This window comes from Gorilla gorilla, chromosome 8, assembly GCF_029281585.2.
Source record: "Gorilla gorilla gorilla isolate KB3781 chromosome 8, NHGRI_mGorGor1-v2.1_pri, whole genome shotgun sequence".
NCBI lineage: Eukaryota > Metazoa > Chordata > Mammalia > Primates > Hominidae > Gorilla > Gorilla gorilla.
The window spans coordinates 129205171-129229871 of NC_073232.2; the positions used below are offsets into that span (position 1 = coordinate 129205171).

Below are 24701 nucleotides of genomic sequence, written 5' to 3' on the forward strand. Positions count from 1 at the left end.
TTTACATTTCATCCTTTACTTAGAAAACTGCTTTCAGATAATTGGCACAAGACTGAACTATTTTACGTGGTTGGCTGAAGCTTCTGTTTCCTTAGATGTAAATTTACTCTTGGAGTTGAGTATTCTTTCCCTCTTTCCAATCCTTTCCCATGTACAGCCCACACTATAGCCACTCTCGCCTTGCCTGGCTATCTTGCCTGGCTGTGACAAAGTGGCAACTTAGAAAACCCATCAGAGGCCGGGCACGGTGGCTCATGCCTGTAATCCCAACACTTTGGGAGGCCAAGGTGGACAGATCATGAAGTCAAGAGATCGAGACCATCCTGGCCAACACGGTGAAACCCCGTCTTTACTAAAAATACAAAAATTAGCTGGGCACGGCGGCATGCGCCTGTAGTTCCAGCTACTTGGGAGGCTGAGGCAGGAGAATCGCTTGAACACGGCAGGCAGAGGTTGCAGTGAGCCGAGATTGCGCCACTGCACTCTAGCCTGGCGACAGAGTAAGACTCCATCTAAAAAAAAAAAAAAAAAGAATAGAAAAAGAAAACCCTCAGAATGTGTACTGAAGTCATAACACTGGGGGACGTTCACACGGTTGAGGTAGGGCAGCCTTAAGAGGGAGAAAGAACCAAACCATAAAGGTTAGTGAAGAAGGCGAAGGAAGAAGAGGAAGTGGAGGAAGAGGAAGAACCGGTCAGTTCGTACCTAATTAGAGAGGAGAGAGAATATTTTTCAAGAACAATGTTTAAAACTATTATTGGGCTTATTTAAATGTAGCGGATATACAAACAAAGGCAGGGGAGAGATCATGAAAGGGACTCTAAGCGACTTCACAGATCCTGGAGCACTCGCTGTGGTCTAGTTTAGGAGAGAGTTTTTCTCCTTGAAGTGACTTGGAAAACATTTGTGAAATTAATGAAAAACAATCATATAAGTCTCACTATTTTCCCCAAAGTTGTCCTAGTTTTGTTCTGCTGTTATTATTATGTGATTCCGTCCACTATAATAGAAGCCTCAGAAAGGCGAGGGTTTTTGCCTATTTTGTTCACTACTTTATCCCTCGTGCCTAAAACAGCATCTGGCACATAGCAGATAATCAGTAGAATCACACAAAAGAATCAGGAATCAAAGAAAAGAAAGGATGTGATAATTGTTATTTGTTTGGTGTAACAGTTCGTATCACTGTCTCTCGTAATGAGACGACAGCACCCCCAAAATAACATGGCTTCCTTTTTATACTGATTTAGGTTCACCATGGGTCCTCCTGAAACATGCTTATGTGGAAGTAAAAGCTTTTGTGACACATTAGCTTTATCCTAAGATCTGACAGTGGGTCCTGATGCAGCTTTCATCAAATTTCAAATTTATACATTTAAAAAAGGAAATATCAAACAGGGAAAAAAGCATTTAGTCACTCCATACCTTTGTCTTCGGTCTGGCTGTCTGATTAACGGGTCTAAGATGAACTCCCTTTTTAATTCTATCCATCATCTCTTCAACTGCTTGCCTCTTTAGATCTGTGACTTCTTCAGCTGTTCAAAGAACACAGACATAAATCCTCTTATGTTACAAGAAAACAGCTACTTCCTATTTTTGGTGACTTGGAAAAATTACACTATGCAATTAATCACAGTCATTTTTCATTCACAGTTGCAGAACACTAAAAATTTACTAGTTAACAGCTATCAGGTAGCAACACTTAAAGAAAAAACTTTTAGAGAAAAAATCTGATCAGAAAAATAAGAGTTATAAAAATTTGTAGCCTGGATCCAAGTCAGTATTGTCTTGCCTCTGTCAACAAAGTAGACTTTGTTCGTTTGTCCACATTTCTCCAGGTCTTTAAAATCCCAACTTTGTGCCTAATCCCAAATAATCTTTGTCTCAAAGATGTTTTTACAACTTACTATACATCCTATGTCAAAGAAATCAGCCTAAAAAAGAAACAACTACCAGAAATCCATTGGGGGAAAAAAAGATGAAATAGATGCTTTTCTTGTTGGAATAAGTCTATAGTCAAAAGACAAACAGTAAATAAATAAAATCTATTTTTAACTGCCATCTTTTGTTTATGAATCACATGGAAAGGAAACATTTAAGCAAACCTTTCTCTTTTTAAATTGTCAGTGTTAAAAGAAAATATACATGTAGCAATAATTGCAACTAGGTAATTACATTTGATTTTAAAATTCAACTACCTATTGTTTAACGTTGCCACTATTTTGCTGCAAAAATAAATAAAAAAGAGCTGGAGATGTGTATCAATTGGATGAATGTAACTGAGGTGAACTTAAACTTATTGATCAGAAAAGTGAAATGTCTCTCTTGTAGAATAGCTTGACCAAAATCACAGAACCATTTCAGAACATTTATCACCATTAATGCAGTTCTAGGTCTTGTGTTTACTTCCATCTAGTTCATTGCAGCCAACATATTTGAGTTTATCTCATAAGGACCTTCCAATTACCATCTTTAATAGACTCTACACTGCCTGGCAATATGGTGGGCACTCAACAAGTTTCTACTGACTATTGGCTTCTGAAGTTTCTGCTTTAAATGCCTACTAATATTTTTACTATCTGAGTAGAAATGACTAAACCCCAAAAGGCTGGCTTCTAAATGCCAGGCAATCACTACTGCATCCCCGAGCTAATTAGCTCTAGTATTAGGCTTTGCAGTAACGAGGCCTAGATTATGGCTTCTTTTTCTGCTACAAGGCTAGACTCCATTCCAACCCTGGGTAGCCATTCCTCTTGTGTAAGCGCCCAGGGGAGCAACTAAGAGAGACCAGAAGTTTCCATTACCCTCATCTGTACAAGTCCACAATAAGGGATCACTGCTATACTCACTGTATAACCTAGGTTTTCTGATACCGTCCTAACTTCAAAGAGAATTGTCAACCTCAGAAGCCACTGAAATGCTGAGAATTAAAACCTCTCAACATCTAAACAACAGTTTTCAGATCCAGAAGTCAAAACAAGTATCTTTTGCCAAGCAACATGGGAAACATGGTCACCAAAGTTAGAACTCATCTACCAGTAAATGAAAGATGACTAAACTGTGGGTTGATCAACCATGTGCCCTTAAGCAGCATTTTCTTGGGCGGCTTCTTCTGACGGTTCACAAACATCAACAAAGGGACAGATAAGTAAATTATGATGGGTAGAAATTCATTCATTCACTCAATCATTCATTCCTTTATTCACTCACTCACTCAATATCTGAGTATCTGTTGTGAACTACACAGTGCTTTTGCTGACCCTACTCAAAACCCAGGGAGATAAAACCCAGTCTGCCATTCAAGCATCTGGTATGGGTATGGGATTTATTCCTGAGAATTTAGAAAATACTTTTTTTTTTTTTGAGATGGAGTCTTGCTCTGTCGCCCAGAGCTGGAGTGCAATGGCACGATCTCGGCTCACTGCAACCTCCACCTCCCGGGTTCAAGCAATTCTCCTGCCTCAGCCTCTCGAGTAGCTGGGATTACAAGAACGCGTCACTACGCCCAGCTAATTTTTGTATTTTTAGTAGAGACGGGGTTTCACCATAGAAAATACATTTTTAAAACATTTGATTTTTCAAAAAGTCTGCCATTTTGAGACTAGGAAGAGCTGCATGGTAATAGGAACACCGCCTACAAACAGATTAGCACTCTGTAAGGAATGACTGAAACCCAATTAAATGCACCATACAAAAACTAATTAAGGCAGACAGATGGAGAATTATGGTCAACACCATTCAAATCTGCTACAGCATCTAACATAGCAGGAATTTAAAGTAGTTTCTTATATTTGCATGCCAGAATCATAGTGATAATTCAGAGACGTGCCACTATCTGTATTGTGTACAGATTATAAACCAGGCTTTAATTTCTCAGTCTTTTTCAAATGTAAAGGCTTAATTGGTTTTAAGGAAAAGAAATCATTCTTATCAGATTCCCTACTCAGGCGCAATACAAGAGCAATGCTAGGTTAGCTACACAAGCTTTCTCTCTTGCCGACCCTGTTTTTGAACTAGCAAAAAGCAATCTATACGAACTTCTAAACTATTAAGCAGTTCTAATAAATCTGCAAGAATCACCTACAGAGAGCTCATGGTATGTTTTGTAATTCTTTCTGCAATCACACAGTTGGTAATTGTCTCACAAAAGCATGTAATCAAGGGGACAATAGAAATATGCAGGATACTGGAGATTAAAGAAAAGGGACAAATGAAGACAACAGGTCTAATGTTATTGAACTGCCACAGGAAAATAAAATCAAATGCTCTTTGAGTTAGTGCTTCAAGGTCAGTCTTGGATCAGAAAGCTACATGTAATTAATTGGGGCTTAAATTTTAAGACCCACTTGAAAAATAAGGTAGTTCCTTATAAAAAAAAAAAAAGACCCACAGACAAGACCATCACCTTATTACTAAATAAAACCTTCTGCTATTACCTTGAAGAAATGAAAATGAATTTCCAAATTCCACAGGATTACTATTTCTTTCATTAACTTTCTTTTAAAGGTAATTAAAAAAAAAATCTTATGCCACCATGATATACCATATTTCTAAAGAATACATTATAGTTGAATTAAGTTCAAATCTGCATCAGGTCATAAAGTTAAAGAAAGTTCCTTAGCTACAATAATCACAAGAACCTGTGGGATGAGGATTCCCTTTGCTCCTCCCAAAGGATGGCTAGTACCTTTTCCATGTTTTTCCATGCTAACATTTCGAGTATTTTCTGTGCTGGATACTACTGTAAACACTTTTCATGTTGTGAGACTCACTAATTCTCACAACAATCCTGTGAAATAGGAAATACTATTATCCCCATTCTACAGATTAGCAAATCAAGGCACAGCGAAGTAAGAAAAGATCAACAAATTAACGAACTAAATGTATGATAAACAGTAGGCATACTTCTGAAATCCAGAACTGGCCTAATAAATACATTCTTGTCAAAATCAGAGTTATTATCTTCAGAGTGTAATGATCTCTTACATTCAATTATTAAAACTATCTATAAAATATTATAGTCTTTCTTTACAATGAAGTTTTTAGAGCCATAAGTAAGGAGTAAAAGTTTCCCTACTAATAAACTCTGAATACCTTACCAACTGTAAGTTAAAAGCCATCATAAGATGCTAACCTAAGAAAGAAAACACAAGTGAATGTGAGACCAGTCACTATGTTATAAATGCAAACCCCAAAGTGTCACAGAGAATCCCAATGTTTGATGCTTTACATTAATTCATCATGCATTTAATTATTGATTTGTTCACTCAACAACTATTTTTTCAGTGTGACCTATTAACAAGACACTATAAATAACTGCCTTGCCAGATAGAAGGAGGGTAGTGCTTCAGCCATGTGTGAGTACAGTATGCATTATTCAAGGCTGTGTGTTTTTTAGGGTTGCTCCATTCTAAAATCTCAAGAGCAACTTCTATATTGGTAACTCTACTTAGAATCCCAAAATAGCAATCTGGTAGCCCAAGGATGTGGGAGAAAATACTGTCACATTTCATGAATTATAAATAAGAAAAACTGTATAGGTCCTAAAACCGGGGGTTAAGAAATTTTTGAATAATTTTTCTTTTTAATTTAAGGTGCTATCAAAGTTGACAAGTTGGTGATGTGATTTACTTGGAAGGAAAATTCATTTTATTCCAATTTCCCCCCAACCCTCTAAGATATATCAATTGTCACCCCCCAAAAAAATGAAACAAAATTTAAATTACAGCATCAGGAAACGCTAATAGCCAGTAACCAAAGAGCAGGGCCGCCCAGCAAATCACCAAACGCGGAATTGCTTCAGAATCCTGCAATGGCTTGTGCAATGCAGAATTTGCCTTTCAGCCCCATTAATGTGCAGAGGAATAGATTCCAAAGGATTGCAGAAGGCAGGCACAGAAAGCCAATTCTTAGAGAGAAAATCAGCTTTCATTTGTAATGGTGCTACAAGATTCCTGCTAAGAGAGAAAAAAACTAAGTCCAAACTTCAATTCATTCAATATGCATGAAAGCAGTGGGATGCTGCCAAGAAGAGTAAACCCTCAAAGAGCTTGCAATCTGCTCAGGGGGAGAGAGGTGGAAATAACTCAAACACCACAGCCAGAGTAGAGGTAGGAAGTGGGACATTAAATCCTTAGAGTAACAGAATTTAAAGCAAAATGCTGTCACAATGCATGGTAATGAGCTACTCATTACCATGTTGTTTATACTAACAAAATAGGATAAAGAGGAGGACGAAGAGTCTGGAACACACCAGCTATCTGCCCAGAATCTGCACGGAGGCTATGGAATTAGAACGGCAGGCACAGGGGACCAAGATCTGGCCTCCTTGTTTTAAGCCTTTGCTGTCACTGTGGCTGCACACCAAACAGACTCCAGTGCATCTAGCCATTTGCTGGCTCTGCTCAATGGGAGGGCCCTTCTCCCTCCAGTCCCATCTCATCATTGTCCTGTATATCTCGATCTCCAATGAACCAGAGTCCTATGAATTTTACCTCCCTAAATAGTTCCTGAATTCATGCAAGTCTCTCTACCCCTGCTGCTACTACCCTCATGTAAGCTCCCATCAACATTCATCTGAATGACTGCAATAGTCTTCCCTCATCCATCCTTATCCAGTTACAGTCTGTTCTCTCACTGCAGCCAGTGTGATTTTTTTTTTAAGGACAATTCTCATCATGTTATACCTCTGCTTAAAACTTCTACTGCTCTTAGGAGAAATGCCAGAACCTTGACCTTGACCTCCAGAATCTGGCTCCTGCCTACCTATTAGACCTTCTCTCTTGGACACCATGTTTCAGCCATACCAACTTTCTTTCAGTTTCCTAATATGCCAAGTTCCTTCCTGGACACTTTGGACCTTTGAATCCGCTGCTCCTCTATTTAAAATGGTTTTACCCTAAACACCACCACCCAACCCACCCAATGTTCTAAAGGCACAACTACTCAGCTTGAACATCATTTTCAGACACCAGCAGTCCACTTCCACAATCTCTTAGCACTGTGTACTCCTCCTTAATTGTATTTAAATAATTACATATTTACTTGTTTACTTCCTGCCTAGTTACACTAGAATGTAACTTGTATATCATGTACCTCCAGCACACAACAGTGGAGTAGTACATACTAAGTGCTTGATAAAGTCCCAGGTCACTTGCTACCAACTCTAAGAAGTCTTGCCCCAAATCCCTCATTTGGCATTACTCCCTCTTTCCTGTACACTCCAAGGTACCCTGACCTTTAATGAAAATATATTTGCCAGTATGTCTCTTATTACAGTGAGGTGTGCGTGTTTATCTCCTCTAGATAATAAACTACAGGAAGGCAATGACGGTTACTGGTTCATTCTTACAGCTGTTCAGTGCTTCATACTACTCTCCCAACAACATGTTTATAGTCAAAGAACTTAACAAATATGTGAATTGCCCCAAAATTGTACACCATCAACCACTTACACCAACAGAAGTGATGCTTACTTGTTTCTGGTTGAGTTGCCTTTTCTTTCTTAGCACCACTGCCACTGGGGTGGGATCGTTTCCGGATCATGGACATGAGGGATCTTTGGGAGAAAGAAAAAGATCAACAGGAGATTACTGGATGCCTAGATCCTAAATAACCAGTAAAAATCTCACTCTTTGATAGGTGCATGAATATATAACTAGAATCTAAGTAGTCTACGTTCCATTTTTAATAATATTAAACTTTTCATCACTTTACAGAAGAGAAACACGTCTCATCCTCTTCTGTATAAAACCAAACTGATTATTGGAGAGAGTACACTACTATAATAATAAAATGCATACACACTTACAAAGGAAAAGAGACAAAAAATTTCAATACTCATATATATAAAATTCAGAAACAGCTATCTATGTACTATGTTAGAGGGGGAGGGAAGAATGAAAGAATTAGGGAATGTTTCACAGTAAAAAGTGTATGTTATCAGTAAATATCTATTTGTGAACTATGGGTATAAAAACATCTGAATCCGCATGATGTAGACTACACACTTATGGATAAAACACATTTATACCACTCTCTCTCTGGACCATTTAAAAACAAATCTATGTAAAATCAAATTATGATAAATTTGACTATACTAAAATTTTATAACCTTTGATATTATGCAGAATAAAAAGACAAGGATATATAAAGAAATTCTACAAATCAATGAGAAAAAGCACATAATTCAATACAAAATGGAAGAGAACCTTGCAACTCCAGAAAAGATGTCCAAATTTCCAATACATATAGAAAAGAGGTACTTGACTTCATTAGCTATTAGGCAAACACAAAACCACACTGGGATATCACTATACATTCATCAAATAGACAAAAAAAATCTGATAATATCAAGTGTTAGTGGGTTTGTGGAGTAACAGAAGTTCTCAAACCAAACAGGATATATAAATTAATAGTACATTTCACTCTGGAAAACTCTTTGTAATTATCTAGTAGAGCCAAAAATATATGTATCTTATGAGCCAATGATTCCACTGCCATATATCCTACAGAAAGGCAAGCACTTGCGCACCAGGATACATGAACAAGAATGTTCATGAAGAATTTCTGTAATTCCTCAGAACTGGTAATAACTCAAATGTCCATCAGCACCACAATGGATAAGTACATTCTGAGACCTTCATAAAGTGAATTATAAATCACTGAATATGAATAGACTTAAGCTACACAACATGGATGAATCTTACAAAATAATACAGAGTAGGCCGGGTGCAGTGGCTCACACGTGTAATCCCAGCACTTTGGGAGGCCAAGATGGGCAGATCACCTGAGGTCAGGAGTTCGAGACCAGCCTGGCCAACATGGCGAAACCCTGTCGCTACTAAAAATATGAAAAAATTAGCTGGGCGTGGTGGCGGACATCTGTAATCCCAGCTACTTGGGAAGCTGAGCAGAAGAATCGCTTGAACCTGGGAGGCGGAAGTTGCAGTAAGCCAAGATCACACCATTGCACTCCAGCCTGGGCAACAAAAGCGAAACTCCATCTCAAAAAAAAAATAAAAATAATAATAATGTAGAGTAAAAAGAGCAAGACCACAATGATACATGAAAATTCCAATTACATAAAGTTCAAAACCAGGCCATACAGATATTTACAGTAGTTTAGGGATACATATTAGGCAAGAAAATTTTTCTTCAATAATGCAAGGAAATGATCACCATAAAAGATAGCAATTAGGGAAGAAGGTGGTTATCTTTGGAAAAGGATCAAAGGAAAGAATTAGGGTACCAGTATTGCCTATTTCTTGATTTGGAGGGTGATTACATAGATGCTCACTTTAACATTCTTTTAAAACTGTACATAGGCTTGTGTACATATCTGCATATAGCATCATTTCCTCCATAAAATGTTTACCAAAACATGAATGAATCAAGAATTTTTGAATTCTTTCAACTGCATCATAAATGTCCTCAGTGTGGTGAACTGTATTTGCAAAACAGTCCTGAGGAAGCCAGCAATAGAAAACACATACTTGGAGGATAAAAAAGGCATAATGTTGCCCTTAGGAAAAGGGGCAAATGGATATGCAGAGTAACATCTGTTCAGAAGATATCATCACCCAATGCTTCCTTTCTTTCCTTTTTTTTTTTTTTTTTTTTTTTTTTTGAGACAGGGTCTCACTCTGTTGCCCATGCTAGAGTGCAAGGGCACAGTCATCACTCATTGCAGCTCCGATCTCCTGCACTCAACTGATCTTACTGCCTCAGCCTTTGGAGTAGCTGGGACTACAGGTACACCACCACTCCTGGTTAATGTTTTTTAATTTTTTGCAGTGGTCTCACCATGTTGCCCAGGCTGGTCCTGAACTCCTGGCCTCAAGCAATCTTCCTGCCTTGGCCTCCCAAAAGGCTGGGATTACAGGCGTGAGCCACTGTGCCCAGCCTCCAGGTTCTTAATCGTTCTAATTTCTAGCTTTTTTTTACTTTTCACTTCTACGTTTGCTTATATTATTAATCCCCTTCCTAATTGCCTTTTCTTAAAATTCCCAAACTCACTGGATAATCTCCCATAAAGCATAGTAAAAAGAAAAAAACACATCCTGCTCTATCTAGCTTGGGAACCAATCATGGAGCTTCTGACTTTGTCTAGTTTCTCTTCTTTGGGCTTGCAATGGCCAAATGGAATTAAATTATTTTCACAAAAGTTAGAAATTCTAATTTACATAGAACTTTAAAATAAGCACATTTTATTCTAGAAGTTATAAAGAATAAAACAAACTTTACTTGCTCAATTTTCCATTCTGTCAACTGAATCTACTTGTTACCACTCCATGGCGGGCTGGGTGTGAGGAGGGTTCTCACTAATCAGATGCCTTACCTTACCCTTGCACCACACTCTGCACTGACCTCGCCTCTCGTTCTGTGAGGAGATTTTGCAAGTGTACATTATTGTACATAAAGATGATGAAGCAGGAATTTATCTGTACTGCTCAGAGTACTTATATATATATTTACACACGGGAAGAAGAATATGTTTATTAGCATAAATCACCTAGATGACGGAAAGTGTTAGCTTAAAGGACTCTGAGTTGAAGCATAAGCTGTAGACATACAGTGCTCAGAGGAAAATCATTGCAATATTAAAATCAACAGTCAAGATGGGACTCAGACTACAGGGAAGGCAGGACTCACAGGCCAGAGGAGATTAGGTCAAGACCTCTGGGACCCATACTCAAACCTCTGGCCATCACTGCCCCATTTCACTGTCATTTCAATTGAATGAATAAAATTTCAGGCATGTGTCATCCCAAGATGGAACATTTCAGTGGAGAATTTTCACCTGTTTTTTTTTTTTTTTTTTTTGAGATGGAGTCTCGCTGTGTCGCCCAGGCTGGAGTGCAGTGGCGCAATCTTGGCTCACAGCAAGCTCCGCCTCCCAGGTTCACGCCATTCTCCTGCCTCAGCCTCCCAAGTAGCTGGGACTACAGGCGCCCACCACGCCTGGCTAATTTTTTTTGTATTTTTAGTAGAGACGGGGTTTCACCATGTTAGCCAGGATGGTCTCAATCTCCTGACCTTGTGATCCGCCCGCCTCGGCCTCCCAAAGTGCTGGGATTACAGGCGTGAGCCACTGCGCCCGGCCTTCACCTGTTAGTTTTTCAAGAGGTGTTCGTCATTTCCACTGTGATAGTTATTTTGTGTGTCAACCTGACTGGGCCACGGGGTGCCCGAGATACTTGGTTAAACACTATTCTGGTGTTTCCATGAGGATGTTGTGGATGACATTAACATTTCAATCAGTAGACTGAGTAAAGCAGATGGTCCTCCCTGAGGTGGGTGGCCCTCAGCCAATCATTTGAAGGCCTAATTAGAACAACAAGGCTGATCCTCCCTCAACTAACAGGTAATTCCTCCTGCCTGACTGCCTTCAAACTGGGTTATTGGCTTTTTCTTGCTTTCGAACTTGAACTGAAACACTGCCACTTCCTGGGTCTTGAGCCTGTCAAACTTTGGAATAAAACTACACCATAGGTTCTCCCAGTTCTCAGGCCCTTAGACTCAGCCTGGAACCACACCATTGACTCTTTTGGGTGTCCAAGTTGCCAACTCACCCCACAGATCTTGGGGTTTGACAGCCTCCATAATCACATGAGCCTATTCCTTATAATAAATCTGTATTTATATCTGCCTATATCTGTATCTATAGATATACACATTCTATTGGTTCTGTTTCTCTAAAAAAAGCACTTAATAGCCTCAACCCTCTCCCCATGAACTATATCTGCATAGAACCTGTCCTACTTTCACTACCACTGGGACAAAGTGACCAAGGTTTGCCTTCTTCCTCTTTCTTCTATCTATTCTTGGAGTCAAATGAGTGGGAAGAGAAGGGAAAAGCAGTAAGCCACTTAAGCTACAGGCCCTAGTCTTTTTTTTTCTTCCCACTTTCATTTCTAACCATGATTTACATCAGGATGAAACAAATAGATCAGGAACAAAGTTAGAAAACTTTGATTTGTGAATTCAAAATCCACTCAAACTCAATACATGTGCAAATATACCTCTTTGACAAGAAAGCACTCCTCACAAAAAAAACCTCTTTTCTTTCAAAAATTATGTCCTATACTATTTAAATTCATCTTAAAATAAAAATCATATTATTCAATAAAATTTTCTTTAAAGAGCCTTATAAAAGAGTTCACACTTGAGACACAAATAGTCCTGAACATTCGTTTCTCAGCGTAACTGTAAAGTGCTCTTTGGGAAAAAAAATTCTACTTAGGTTATACTTTACTTTTAATTCTAGGGGCTCTCAACATTTCTGAGAATAAAAATTAAAGGCCAACAGCAAGACTGTAATTACTTTTTAATCGTTCTCCCTCTTCATGGACAGAAGTGACCTTTCTTATCAGCTCAAAATCCCAGACCTTAGAGAAAGATCAAAGTGATGAATTTCCAATTTTAAATGTCAAATCCAGAATATCTCCTACAGATTTAGCTACCCAGGAGAGAAAGATTTTAAAATACCTGAAATTCTTTCAATTGACTCTTGGATCGATCACGTGTAAAAATTATTTTGCCTTGACTGCTTCAATGGCTTAAAGTAGATTATGTCATACCCTACTCAGTAAGGAAAACTAATGAGAATCTTTTTAAAAGGCAAAGTCCCATTTTCATAGTTGTGTGGGAGGAACATGCTACTCATTCTATTCAGATGGATCAGCAAAGGTGCAAAGTATGAATAAATGGCCTCTCTGTGTGAAAGGATTAAACAAATCACATGAGTTAATGAAAGGTTTAAAAAAAAAAACCCTAGCAAAAGTTTTAAAATGCCATTTGTTAAAGAATAAATTATACAAAAGCAGCTAACATCATGACATGAGCATGTAAGCTGTCACCATGGCAAGGAGGTTGTCTTATGTAATTCTGGATGGTGGCATGTGGAACCACAAAAAAGGCAAAATTTGACTCTAAATCTCCTAGTGTGTATTGTGCTCAAGTGATGTACATAATGCCATCATGTCACCTTAGGCTTCAGAAAATACGAATTCCTGTCTGCATATGTGACTTCCTGCCACAAGAATTTAAACATAATTTATCTTTCTTATGGAAGGTTCCTCTCTTAGCATTACTAAAGGTATAAATATGAGGTTAGGGATAAAAGTAATTAATACTTCTAGTTTAATTACTAGTTTATAACAATTAGTATGTTTACGTTTTCATTTAGTATTTTTATTTTTAAAATAATTGAACAAACCACAGCTTTTCAAATTCGAATTAGCAAGACAGAAAAGTAAACACATTCTGGAAAAGCTCAAAATTCCTTGTTCTTACCATTAAAGGAAATCTTAATGTTATTGAATGAAATTTATATACTACAAGAAGGGAATAATATATTGGCTTGTTAGGCCATTCTCATGCTGCTAATAAAGATATACCCGAGACTGGGTAATTATAAAGGAAAGAGGTTTAATTGACTCACAGTTCCACATGGCTGGGGAGGCCTCACAATCATGGCGGAAGGCAAGGAGAAGCAAGTCACATCTTACATGGCAGCAGGGAAGAGAGAACTTGTGCAGGAGAACTCCTCTTTATAAAACCATCAGATCTCATGAGATTCACTATCATGAGAATAGCATGGAAAGACCCACCCTCATGATTCAATTACCTCCCACGATACGTGAGAATTGTGGGAGCTACAATTCAAGAGGAGATTTGGGTGGGGACACAACCAAACCATATCACTGGCCTTTGGAAAAATTTCCAAGAGAAGCATCAGCTAGTATCTTTCATGCTTTTAAGATGACTCCTCTCATGGCACAATCTGATGGAGAAGAACATTTGATGCAGAGCAGTCTTCCTGGATGTGCTTACCGGATAGGATTGGGAGGTGGAGGGGGAAGTGGTGGTGGAGGAGGTGGTGGTGGAGGTACTGAATTCTCAGACTGGTTCACTCGTTTCTGGAGTTCATCAACTGCACAGAGAGCAAACATTCAGAAGAGAGCTGAAATAAGCAACTAAACATTGTTTATACATGTGAAAAAAAGAACATAACCTTTCTCAAAAGTAAGTTCTTTTTATTAAGGCAAAATTAGAAATTTCAATATGAAATTGCAGACCTTTTTAAACTTTTCACTATCTAGTCTATTGCTAATGCAAGAGAGGACTCCTATCCATCAATATTAAATGTTATCTTTTTGATGTATATACAACTTTAGAAAAGAAAAAAATTAAAAACAATGGCTGAAGGGTAGGAAGAAGTGAGTAGGCTGAAGAAACATTTGTTAACAACGAAGTATATGACTCAAACACTAAGAAATTGTTAATACTTTAAAAGTGTACAGACCAAGAATTAATTTTACAGATGACATTTAGTAATGAATTTTAATAGCTGCATACTTCTCTCCCCTGCTTAATTTCCTTCAAAAACTGCAAATACTACAGTCTTTGATTTTAACCAGATTCAGCTGCCTAAATCTGTAACTCAGAAACTTTTTGCTCTTTTGAAGAGATTTCTGGAAATGCATCATATTCCTTCAAGTCTTTCATGAAGAAGGCATTTCACTAAGCACCAATGACGTGAAAGTGCCTATGAATGGTGCTACAGGAGACATAACACCTGACTTCAAAGAACTGAACTTAAGTTGATATCACAGGTGCTAATACCTATGAGATAATGGGTAAAAGGTGCTGCATACTGTTGGCATTCAGAGTAGCTCTCCCCATCCACAGCCATTCCACTTTCCCCGACTGAGTGTACCCCCAGGGATCTGTCCATTTGTATTTACCCTCAACACTTAAATAGGCAGTGTGGGCTATGCTCTCCAAAACTGAGAATCCTCTGGTCTTTTTATGTGCATGCACCTATCCCTCCAAGGGGAATCTGAGTTCTCTGAAGACAAAAAGCATGGTTTCTTTTCTTCTGTATTTCTTATTGTTTCCTAGGATAGGGCTGGGTACACACACAGCAGATAATAAGTATTAATAAAAGGCATTCAGATTTGAACCTCATATATTTCCAGTGTCTGCCTCTTCCATTCATAATAAAGATGGCTTTGGCTACAGGCTACTCTGATATTCACTAAAAAGAATGGAATACTTCTTAATTTTGGATCAATTAAAAAATAAATTATAATCAATTTTCATTGTGGATTAGAAAGCACTGAATGCTTTTAGAAGGAAAAAAGGCCTACATGGTTCTTCTGCATAGGTTTCAAAATTCTAGTATAAAATTAACCAAAAATATCTGAAGTGAATATTGAAGCTATTATAAAGGGAATGTACCTGCCTTCTTAAATTACCGACCTTCCAACAGAGACTTACACATATGCCTGTATAGTAATCTAACTCGCACATTCCCGTTAAGCCTTCTAGAAGTGAATGAATAAATCTTTTGATTTAAGTATCCCCTGGTGTTTCTAAATATTTTCCATTTAATAGATATATTGTTGCCCAGTTCATTGTTAGGTACAATATAGAAAGTATTATTTCATGTGTATTATTATACACCAAAGATGAAGGTAGTATGAACACCAAAGATGAAGACAGTATTTTTAAAAAGTTTAATTCTTTCTAAAAATGCACTCTAAGTGAACAAAATAAAGTACATAATGAACATTCATCTCTGAAGCTCTGAAAAATGCTGAAAAGTTGGTCTTCCTAGGCTAATGGTATCTCTGTGTCTAAATTCTGTATATGATGTTCACAAGGGCTCTAAGTCCAAAAAATTAGTCTAAATATTTGTGAATTATTTAATACAGCAGCTATTCTACTGAATTGCAATGGTTAGAAATGAAGGAATTTAAAAACAAATCTTGGTATTTTTCCACAGCATTCAGTAAATGTTCTAGACTAACTATATGCCAGGTTTTGTACTAGGCATGAGTAATTCAAAGATTAATAGTAAGACATAGTAGCCTACTCAATGCTTTTACCAGAGTGCTTTAAATTTCTGGCTTTCTCTTCAGAATTCTGACATTTCAATTCCAATTCCTTTTTATCTTCTTCTAGAAGCTCCAGTTGCTGTTTGAGGTTGTGTATTTCTTTGTGGAGTGTTTCATTTTCTAGTTGCTCTTCTAATTCTTTGACCTATAAGTCATTAAAAAAAAAGACTTTTATGGCTGACAGTTTTTCCTTTGTCAAAGAAAAGAAAGGGAAAAAATAAATATTTCCCTTTGACTGTACTTCATAGCAAACAGATTCCAATCCATCTTAACAACCATGCAAATGCTAGATACAATTAACACACAATCATAAATCAGCTAAAGAGCTGATTTAAAATAAATTTACTGGGGAGTTATGTACCAGACACTTTAATTTTTTTTAAGTTTTATTTTAGGTTCGGGGTACATGTGCAGGTTTGTTATATAGGTAAATTGTGTGTCACAGGGGCTTGGTGTACAGGTTGTTTCATCACCGAGGTAAAAAGAATAGTACCTGATAGATACTTTTTCGATCCTCTCTCTCCTCCCACCCTCCATCATCAAGTAAGCCCCAGTGTCTGTTGTTCCCTTCTTTGTGTCCATGTGTAATCAATGCTTAGCTCCCACTTAGAAGTGAGAACATTTGGTTTTCTATTCCCATGTTAGTTCACTTAGGATTATGGCCTCCAGTTCCATTCATGTTGCTACAAAGGACATTATCTCATTCCTTTTTATGGCTACACAGTATTCCATGGTGTAATATGTACCACATTTTCTTTATCCAGTCTACCACGGATGGGCATTGAGGTTGACTCCATGACTTTGCTGTTGCATATAGTGCTGCGACGAATATATGTGTGCACGTGTCTTTATGGTAGAATGATTTATATTCCTTTGGGCATATATCCAATCATGGGATTGTTGGGTTGAACGGTATTTCTGTGTTAAGTTCTTTGAGAAATCGCCACACTGCCTTCCATAATGGCTGAACTAACTTACATTCCCACCAGCAGTGTTTAAGCGTCCCCTTTCTCTGAAACCTTGCCAACATCTGCTATTTTTTGACTTTTTAGTAACAGCTATTCTGACTGACATGAGATGGTATCTCATTGTGGTTTTGATTTTCATTTCTCTAATGATTAGTGATGTTAAGCATTTTTTATATACTTGTTAGTCACACAGACACTTTAATTTTTAAACATGGGTCACTTTTGTACCCATTTTCAAAAGAAAAATTCAGGTAATATTTTAAAAGACTCCTGGGGGACACAAATTTAGTAATAAGTATCAAAAGTCTTCAAAAAAAAAAAAAAAAAGAAAGGCTTTCGATTCAGTAAAACCATTTTTGTTTTGTTTCGTTTTTGTTTTTGTTTTTGTTTTGAGATAGAGTCTCACTCTTTCGGCCAGGCTGGAGTGCAGTGGCGCGATCTGGGCTCACTGCAAACTTCGCCTCCTGGGTTCAAACAATTCTTGTGCTTCAGCCTCCTGAGTAGCTGGGGCTACAGCCACATGTCACCACACCCGGCTAATTTTTGTATTTTTAGTAGAGACAGGGTTTCACCATGTTGGCCAGGCTGGTTTCGAACTCCTGGCCTTAAGTGATCCACCTGCTTCGGCCTCCCAAGGTGCTGAGATTACAGGCGTGAGCCACCACACCTGGCCTGAAGTATTCTTTACAACAGCAAAAAGTTGCAAATAACCTAAATGTCCACCAATATTTTTGATTTAATAAATTATAGCATGTTTATTCAATGAAATACTATGCAACTATTTTAAATCACATAGCTTACTATATACTGACATGAGAAGATATATTACCAATGGAAAAAAAATCAGGGCATAAAATAGTATGCATGGTATGATTCAATTTAAACAAACTATATTTATAAAGGTATATATTTACAGAAAGTTCAGCTATGCACCAAAATATGGGATATTTGGTTAATCTTCTTTAACTTTTGCTATATTTTAAAAATGTATAATAAGGAGCATATGCTATTTTTATAATTGCAAAAACCATATGCTGTGCTTAAAAGACTGCTGCATCTGCAAGGGAACTTACAGACAGCTAAGAAACATTTTAAGCGACATACAGATGGTCCCCAATTTAGGATGGTTTGAGATAGTTTTTCGACTTTACAATGGTGTGAAAGTGACATGCATTCAATACAAACCATACTTCAAATTCTGGATTTTGATCTTTTCCCAGGCTCGCAATATGTAATAAGATACTCTCTCACAATCCTCTGCAGCGGCAGCCAGCCACAGCTCCCAATCAGTCACATGATCATGCGAGTAAATAACTGATACTCTAAAGCAGGGGTCCCCAACCCCCAGGTCTTGGACCGGTACTGGTCCATGGCCTGTTAGGAACCAGGCTGCACAGAAGGTTAGCAGCAGGCATGAACAAGCATTACCGCCTGAGCTCCACCTCGTCAGATCAGCAGCAGCAATAGACTGTCACAGAACTGCGAACCCTATTGTGAACTGCACATGTGAGGGATCCAGGTTGGCCACTCTTTATAAGAATCTAATGCCTGATGATCTGAGGTGGTACAGTTTCATCCCAAAACCATCCCCCACCCTCTTCCCTCCCCAGTCCATGGAAAAACTGTCTTCCATGAAACTGGTCCCTAGTGCCAAAAAGATTGGGGATTGATGCTCTAGAGTATACTGTATTTCCAGTTGACTCTGCCCAATTGTAGGCTAATGTTAAGTGTTCTGAGTACGTTTAAGGTAGGCTAGGCTGAACTATAATATTCAGTAGGTTAGGTATATTATTTTTTATTTACAATATTTTCAACTAACGTGGGTTTATCAGGACATAACCCTATCATAAGTCAAGTATCATCTGTACATGAAAGACTGTAAGAATAACTGTATATACAGAGAGTATAACAGTTTTAGAAGTAGTGATTGTTATAATTTCATTGATAACTTTAATCTTCAGTACCCAACAAGGTATATATACAACAATTTAGTCCTATACCTCAGCTCAATTCAGTAGGTTCTAGGCATGTATTATTTACTAAATGATTTAACTGTAAGTAGCTGGACTTTTCAGAACCAAAAGTTAAATTCTAGCATAAACTGAAACAAAAAACACATTCTTTTTTTTCTCTTTTCTTGAAAAGGTAATTCCTACATATGGGGACAAAAGAAAGAATCAAATTCTTTCCCTCCCACCCTATTCTCCAGTTCTCTTTCCCAGGGGACTGTTACCACCTGTCCATCCAGAGGTACTCTACATATATATCAACATTTCCTTTTAAAATTATTTTTATTATTTATTTATTATACTGTAAGTTCTGGGATACATGTGCAGAATGTGCAGGTTTGTTACATAGGTACACATGTGCCATAGTGGTTTGCTGCACCCATCAACCTGTCATCTACATTAGGTGTTTCTCCTAATGCTATCCCTCCCCTTGCCCCTACCCCCCAACAGGCCCTGGTGTGTGATGTTGCCCTCCCTGTGTCCATGTGTTCTCATTGTTCAACTCCCACTTATAAGTGAGTACATGCAGTGTTTGGTTTTCCGTTCCTGTGTTAGTTTGCTGAAAATGATGGTTTCCAGCTTCATCATCCGTGTCCCTGCAAAGGACACGAACGCATCCTTTTTTATGGCTGCGTAGTATTCCATGGTGTATATGTGCCACATTTTCTTTATCCAGTCTATCATTGATGGGCATTTGGGTTGGTTCCAAGTCTTTTCTATTATGAATAGTGCTGCAATAAACATATGTGTGTGTGTCTTTATAGTAGAACAATTTATAATCCTTTGGGTATATACCCAGTAATGGGATTGCTAGGTCAAATGGTATTTCTGGTTCTAGACCCTTGAGGAATCACCACACTGTCTTCCACAATGGTTGAACTAATTTATACACCCACCAACAGTGTAAAAGCATTCCTATTTCTCCACATCCTCTCCAGCATCTGTTGTTTCCTGACTTTTTAATGATCGCCATTCTAACTGGCATGAGATGGTATCTCATTGTGGTTTTGATTTGCATTTCTCTAATGACCAGTGATGATGAGCTTTTTTTCATATGTTTGTTGGCCACATAAATGTCTTCTTTTGAGAAGTGTCTGTTCATATACTTTGCCCACTTTTTGATGAGATTTTTTTTTCTTGTGAATTTGTTTAAGTTCCTTGTAAATTCTGGATATTAGCCCTTTGCCAGAAGGATAGAGTGCAAAAATTTTCACCCATTCTGTAGATTGCCTGTTCACTCTGATGATAGTTTCTTTTGCTGTGCATAAGTTCTTTAGTTTAATTAGATCCCATTTGTCAATTTTGGCTTTTGTTGCCATTGCTTTTGGTGTTTTAGTCATGAAGTCTTTGCCCATGCCTATGTCCTTAACGGTATTGCCCAGATTTTCTCCTAGGGTTTTTATGGTTTTAGGTCTTACATTAAAGTCTTTAATCCACCTCGAGTTAATTTTTGTATAAGGTTTACGTAAGGAAAAGGTCCAGTTTCAGTTTTCTGCATATGGCTAGCCCGTTTTCCCAACACCATTTATTAAATAGGGAATCCTTTCTCCATTGCTTGTTTTTGTCAGGTTTGTCAAAGATCAGATGGTTGTAGATGTGTGGCATTATTTCTGGGGCCTCTGCTATGTTCCATTGGTCTATGTATCTGTTTTGGTACCAGTACCATGCTGCTTTGGTTACTGTAGCCTTGTAGCATAGTTTGAAGCCAGGCAGTGTGATGACTCCAGCTTTGTTCTTTTTGCTTTCGATTGTCTTGGCAATATGGGCTTTTTTTTCGGTTCCATATGAAATTTAAAGTAGGTTTTTCTAATTCTGTGAAGAAAGTCAATGGTAGCTTGATGGGGATAGCATTGAATCCATAAATTACTCTGGGCAGTACAGCCATTTTCACGATATTGATTCTTCCTATCCATGAGTATGGAATGTTTTTCCATTTGTTTGTGTCCTCTCTTATTTCCTTGAGCAGTGGTTTGTAGTTCTCCGTGAAGAGGTCCTTCACATCCCTTGTAAGTTGTATTCCTAGGTATTTTATTCTCTTTGTAGCAATGGTGAATTGGAGTTCACTCATGATTTGGCTATTTGTCTATTATGGATGTATAGGAAGCTTGTAATTTTTGCACACTGATTTTGTATCCTGAGACTTTGCTGAAGTTGCTTATCAGCTTAAAGAGATTTTGGGCTGAAACGATGGGGTTTTCTAAACATACAATCATGTCATCTGCAAACAGAGACAATTTGACTTCCTCTCTTCCTATGTGAATACCGTTTATTTCTTTCCCTTGCCTGACTGCCCTGGCAAGAACTTCCAATACTGTGTTGAGTAGGAGTGGTGAAAGAGGGCATCCTTGTCATGTGCCAGTTTTCAAAGGAAATGCTTCCAGCTTTTGCTCATTCAGTATGACATTGGCAATGGGTTTGTCATAAATAGCTCTTATTATTTTGAGATACGTTCCATCAATACCTAGTTTGCTAAGACTTTTTAGCATGAAGGGGTGTTGAATTTTATCGAAGGCCTTTTCTGCATCTATTGAGATAATCATGTGGTTTTTGTCATTGGTTCTGTTTATGTGATGGATTACATTTATTGATTTGTGTATGTTGAACCAGCCTTGCATCCCAGGGATGAAGCTGACTTGATTGTGGTAGATAAGCTTTTGGATGTGCTGCTGAATTCTGTTTGCCAGTATTTTATTGGGGATTTTCACATTGATGTTCATCAGGGATATTAGCCTGAAATTTTCTTTTTTTGTTGTGTTTCTGCCAGGTTTTGGTATCAGGATGATGCTGGCCTCATAAAATGAGTTATGGAGGAGTCCCTCTTTTTCTATTGCTTGGAATAGTTTCAGAAGGAATGGTACCAGCTCCTCTTGGTACCTCTGGTAGAAATCAGCTGTGAATCCATCTGATCCTGGGCTTTTTTTTGGTTAGCAGGCTATTAATTACTGCCTCAATTTTGGAACTTGTTATTGGTCTATTCAGGGATTCCACTTCTTCCTGATTTAGTCTTGGGAGGGTGTATGTGTCCAGCAATTTATCCATTTCTTCTAGATTTTCTAGTTTGTGTACAGGTATTTATAGTATTCTCTGATGGTAGTTTGTATTTCTGTGGGATTGGTGGTGATCTCCCCCTTTACATTTTTATTGTGTCTATTTGATTCTTCTCTCTTTTCTTCTTTATTAGTTGGGCTAGCGGTCTACCTATTTTGTTAATCTTTTCAAAAAACCAGCTCCTGGATTTATTGATTTTTTTGGAGGGTTTTTTGTGTCTCTATCTCCTTCAGTTCTGCTCTGATCTTAGTTATTTCTTGCCTTCTGCTAGCTTTTGAATTTGTTTGCTCTTGCTTCTCTAATTCTTTTAATTGTGATGTTAGGGTGTCGATTTTAGATCTTTCCTGCTTTCTCCTGTGGGCATTTAGTGCTATATAAATTTCCCTCTAAACACTGCTTTAGCTGTGTCCCAAAGATTCTGGTATGTTGTATCTCTGTTCTCATTGGTTTCAAAGAACTTATTTATTTCTGCCTTAATTTCGTTATTTACTCAGTAGTCATTAAGAAGCAGGTTGTTCAGTTTCCAGATAGTTATGCAGTTTTGAGTGAGTTTCTTAATCCTGATTTCTAATTTGATTGCACTGTGGTCTGAGAGACTGTTTATGATTTCCATTCTTCTGCATTTGCCAAGGAGTGTTTTACATGCAATTATGTGGTCAATTTTAGAATAAGTACGATGTGATCCTGAGAAGAATATATATTCTGTTGATTTGGGATGGAGAGGTCTGTAGATGTCTATTAGGTCTGCTTGGTCCAGGGCTGAGTTCAAGTCCTGAATATCCTTGTTAATTTTCTGTCTCGTTGATCTAATATTGACAGTGGGGTGTTAAAGTCTCCCACTATTATTGTGTGGGAGTCTTTATCTCTTTATATGTCTCTAAGAACTTGTTTTATGAATCTGGGTGCTCCTGTATTGGGTGCATATATATTTAGGATAGTTAGCTCTTCTTGTTGCATTAATACCTTTACCATTATGTAATGCCCTTCTTTATCTCTTTTCATCTTTGTTGGTTTAAAGTCTGTTTTATCAGAGAGTAGGATTGCAACCCCTGCTTTTTTTTTGCTTTCCAGTTACTTAGTAAATATGCCTCCATCCCTTTATTTTAAGCCTATGTGTCTTTACACGTGAGATGGGTCTCCTGAATACAGCACACTGATGGGTCTTGACTCTTTATCCAATTTGCCAGTCTGTGTCTTTTAATTGGGGGCATTTATCCCATTTACATTTAAGGTTAATACTGTTATGTGTGAATTTGATCCTGTCATTATGATGCTAGCTGGCTATTTTGCTATTAGGTTATGCAGTCTCTTCATAGTGTCATTAGTCTTTACAATTTGGTATGTTTTTGCAGTAGCTGGTACCAGTTTTTCCTTTCCATGTTTAGTGCTTCCTTCAGGAACTCTTAAAAGGCAGGGCTGGTGGTGACAAAATCTCTTGGCATTTGTCTGTCTGTAAAGCATTTTATTTCTCCTTCGCTTATGAAGCTTAGTTTGGCTGGATATGAAATTCTAGGTTGAAAATTCTTGTCTTTAAGAATGCTGAATATTGGCCCCCACTCTCTTCTGGCTTGTAGGGTTTCTGCAGAGTGATCCACTGTTAGTCTGCTGGGCTTCCCTTTGTGGGTAACCCAACCTTTCTCTCTGGCCACCCTTAACATTTTTTCCTTCATTTCAACCTTGGTCAATCTGATGATTACGTGTCTTGAGGTTGCTCTTCTCGAGGAGTATCTTTGTGGTGTTCTCTGTGTTTTCTGAATTTGAATGTTGGCCTGTCTTGCTGGGTTGGGGAAGTTCTCCTGGATAATATCCTGAAAAGTGTTTTCCAACTTGGTTCCATTCTCCCCATCACTTTCCAGTACCCCAATCAAACGTAGGTTTGGTCTTTTCACATAGTCCCATATTTCTTGGAGGCTTTGTTCATTCCTTTTCAGTCTTTTTTCAGTAATCTTGTCTTCATGCTTTATTTCATTAAGTTTATCTTCAATCTCTGATATCTTGTCTTCTGCTTGATCGATTCAGCTATTGATACTTATGTACGCTTCACCAAGTTCTCCTGCTGTGTTTTTCAGCTCCATCAGGTCATTTATGTTCTTCTCTAAACTGGTTTTTCTAGTTAGCAATTCCTCTAACCTTTTATCAACGTTCTTGGCTTCCTTGCGTTGGGTTAGAACATGCTCCTTTAACTCGGAGGAGTTGTTATTACCCACCTTCTGAGGCCTACTTCTGTCAATTTGTCAAACTCATTCTTTGTCCAGTTTTGTTCCCTTGCTGGCAAGGAGTTGTGATCTTTTGGAGGACAAGAGGCATTCTGGTTTTTGGAATTTTCAGCCTTTTTGCACTAGTTTTTCCTCATCTTTGTGGATTTATCTACCTTTGGTCTTTGATGTTGGTAACCTTTGGATGGGGTTTTTGCATGGATGTCCTTTTGTTGATGTTGATGTATTCCTTTCTGTTTGTTAGCTTTCCTTCTAGCAGTCAGGTCCCTCTGCTGCAGGTCTGCTGGAGTTTGCTGGAGGTCCACTGCTGACCCTGCTTGCCTGGGCATCATCAGTGGAGGCTGCAAAACAGCAAAGATTTCTGCCTGTTCCTTCCTCTGGAAGCTTCATCCCAGGGCACCCGCCAGATGCCAGCTGGAGCTCTCCTGTATGAGGTGTCTGTAGACCCCTGCTGGGAGGTGTCTCCCAGTCAGGAGGCATGGGAGTCAGGGATCCACCTGAGGAGGCAGTCTGTCCCTTAGCAGAGCTCAAGCGCTGCGCTGGGAAATCTGCTGCTCT

The 24701-nt window shown here is 38.2% G+C and overlaps 1 protein-coding gene across 5 annotated transcripts in view; it reads right to left on the reverse strand.

The window, feature by feature from the left end:
* The window catches only part of SHTN1 (shootin 1), a 120023-nt gene that overhangs the window by 28862 nt on the left and 66460 nt on the right, over nt 1–24701 (reverse strand). For all 5 annotated transcript variants that reach the window (XM_004050150.5, XM_004050151.5, XM_019034721.4 and 2 more), the window contains exons 10-13: nt 15894–16047; nt 13834–13933; nt 7473–7555; nt 1423–1532 (exon numbers count right to left, since the gene is read on the reverse strand). In XM_004050150.5, coding sequence (XP_004050198.3) covers nt 1423–1532; nt 7473–7555; nt 13834–13933; nt 15894–16047 — 447 coding nt within the window. The remainder of the gene's footprint in view (nt 1–1422; nt 1533–7472; nt 7556–13833; nt 13934–15893; nt 16048–24701) is intronic.